This window comes from Formica exsecta, unplaced genomic scaffold, assembly GCF_003651465.1.
Source record: "Formica exsecta isolate Colony F162 unplaced genomic scaffold, ASM365146v1 scaffold1219, whole genome shotgun sequence".
Classification (NCBI taxonomy): domain Eukaryota; kingdom Metazoa; phylum Arthropoda; class Insecta; order Hymenoptera; family Formicidae; genus Formica; species Formica exsecta.
The window spans coordinates 4,279-7,036 of record NW_021848555.1 but is presented as its reverse complement, the minus strand read 5'-3'; the positions used below and the strand labels follow the sequence as shown (position 1 = coordinate 7,036).

Below are 2,758 nucleotides of genomic sequence, written 5' to 3'. Positions count from 1 at the left end.
AAAATTGAAGAAAATAACATCAAGAATTACAGTCATAATTGTAAGAAATATCAAGCTCTTTAATAGATGTTATGCTTAAACAGCCAAAAAATAACTGAATATATTATAAAAATAAAAATTATACAACATTAATTATTCATCGACTAATCCTGAACATACTTGGACATCACCGCCAAAGAATACAAGAAGATCGTGTGTTGGCTGCAACTTTGGTGGTGTATAAAGTACATCGTTGCATCGGCCTGGAATGCCCGGTATATTTTTCCATTTCCAGATTTTCGACCCCATCGGTTATTATCTATAAAAAGAGATTAATTACACAGAAACGAATTATTAATATACGTTTTTTCAAAAATGAATTATTGTAATATCAATTTGAAAATTGAAACGGGCGAGTGAAAATGTTATTATAAATCGTACGAACTCTATGAATGTTATAATGTCGTACGAACAAATTGCAGGCAAACTGCAGATGACTGCAGAACTACAAGGTCTGACGTCTGTTTTGATTGAACTCTTGCACTTTCTGCGCTTAAAGTAGTAGAGGTCTGTTCTTTATAGCTGAACTGGCTGCACTAGTTCAGAGCTTATCTTTCTCTTTCCAATGGGGAGAGAAAAAGATAAACTCTGAACTAGTGCAACTGAAATAAACATATTTTTGCATTTTTTAATCATTTTTTTAATTACATTTTATATATTTTGACATTTCTCCTTACTATTTTTTTTTTTTGAGCGCGAGTACATTTGCTCCATTTTAAAGGGAAAGTGCAGAGAGTGCAGCTAAGTGACATTTCGCGGAGGCGGCGTGTTTCTCGAACACAATATTCAATATTTCGTCAGTAGATACTCGGCATATCATCCGATTTTGACGAGATATTTCGCAATGTGATGTCCGTGAAAATATCTCTGGATAGCTATATTTCACGATATGTCGCGGTAATTTTTAAAAATTAATCTAAAAACATCAAATTTTATATATATATACAAGATAACTAGATAATAGCGTTAACATAAAATAGCGTCAATACCCGATAACAGCGTTCGTGGTTATCGGGCTAAATAATCCATAGTAATCAGGCATGAGACCGGTGATGCATTTATCGCGATGCGCAATTACGACGATGCGCTTTCCAAAACAGAGTTTCGTCATGGGCAAGGTTAAACTACGATTACGTAAGATCGTCAAGGACGAATGCGGAGGCGTTCGCGAAAGAGCGTTTAGGAATAGATTCCTTCTCTTTCCGCTCGATGTCACATTTCGTGGAATGATAAAGAGCTTACCACAAAAAAGTTTTAGATTACGCAAAGTCATGCCCGCCTGCGGCTTAATCTTAATTCGCCGATTAACGTGATTTCAGTGATGAAACACGTTACGTCGCATCGCACAATGCAACAAGAATCGGAGTCCAACAGGACAACATGGAATCCGTTCGATATATTTCAATATGACACGTGTTGCAATTACGCGGTGATCGTGCTGAATTGTCCCATATATTGGAAGCACGAGATTATGCTCCCATTCTGGCAGAAAGGTATTTCAATTGAAAATACGCACTATATATATTTTGCGAAACAATTTCTCAATTTTTTCAATAATAATTCATAAATAATTTACGTAGCTAATTTATATGTGATTATTTTACGACTAGCTCAAATCACGGTCACCGTCGACGGCGGAACGCACAGATGGCTGAAGTATTTGGAGGAGCATGGGATAGACATATTAAGCGATGAGCACAGGCAGTACATACCTAATCTCATTACAGGAGATATGGATAGCTGTTCATCGAGTGTGATCGAAAAATTGGAAAATATAGGATCTCTCGTTATTAAAACACCTGATCAGAATCATACGGATTATACTAAAGCCTTGTTGCAAGTTGCGCAGAATGCCAAGATGAGAAATATAAATGTAATCCTTAAGATTTGTTTTTGCTCCTTTAAAATTAATATTATATATATGATAAAGCGAACAATATTGTTGGCAGTTAGGTGAAATATACGTGCTTGCAGAAACATCAGGCAGATTTGACCATATCATTGGCAATATTAATACATTGTACAAAAGTGACAAGCTTGTGGGAAATATACAGGTGATGGATATTCTATATATTCTATTAGGTTGAACGGAAAGTTCGTTCCGTTTTTTGCTAACAAATGAAGACCGAAAAAACGGCACGAACTTTCCGTTCAACATATGATTCAACATATTATTAATTTAATAATAATTATTAATTAATCATTATACTTCCCCTATACTTAGCAATTAACTTTTAATTAAAATTTTATTACATACACTATAAAGTACAATTAAAGTTTATTGCAAATTGCATATAATTAAACTTCTATTATAAAAGTCATCTTTAAATTATAAAAAAAATAATTTGATATTGCCCCAATCAAAAGCAGATTTTGTAATATATCTTGTGTATATACAGGGTGTTTTATTTTAATCGCCCCAGGCAAATATCTCGAAAAATATGAAAGATATGGAAAAACGTTTCAGACAAAAGTTGCATGGTTTCAAGGGGGCCACATGATAATAATATGGACTTGACCTTGAGTAACCTTTTCAAGGTGAGGTCAATGTGGTCGATGTTTTTTTAAATGGAACCCCCCATTTTTATTACATATTCTTGTAGCTTATCTCAAGAGCTTTTCAAAATGATATAATAAAGTATGTTTTTATTAAGTACTTTTTGAGTTATTTTATGTTTTAATCTGACATATTTTGATATAAAAAATAAAATATCTCGTA

At 33.5% G+C, this 2,758-nt stretch overlaps 1 protein-coding gene and 1 long non-coding RNA gene across 2 annotated transcripts; one reads left to right on the top strand and one right to left on the bottom strand.

Moving 5' to 3' along the window:
• Nucleotides 1–718: 718 nt before the first annotated feature.
• LOC115244517 lies at nucleotides 719–1,164 on the bottom strand. Its single transcript, XR_003885386.1, has 2 exons — nucleotides 1,029–1,164; nucleotides 719–955 (listed from the first exon to the last, which is right to left on the bottom strand). It is a non-coding gene; the product is annotated as an uncharacterized LOC115244517 (long non-coding RNA).
• LOC115244505 (thiamin pyrophosphokinase 1-like) lies at nucleotides 972–2,119 on the top strand. The gene is made up of 3 exons (XM_029822200.1): nucleotides 972–1,532; nucleotides 1,650–1,912; nucleotides 2,014–2,119. Exons 1-3 carry the CDS (start codon nucleotides 1,361–1,363, stop codon nucleotides 2,095–2,097), a joined length of 519 nt encoding a protein of 172 aa, XP_029678060.1. The 5' UTR covers nucleotides 972–1,360; the 3' UTR covers nucleotides 2,098–2,119.
• Nucleotides 2,120–2,758: the final 639 nt, after the last annotated feature.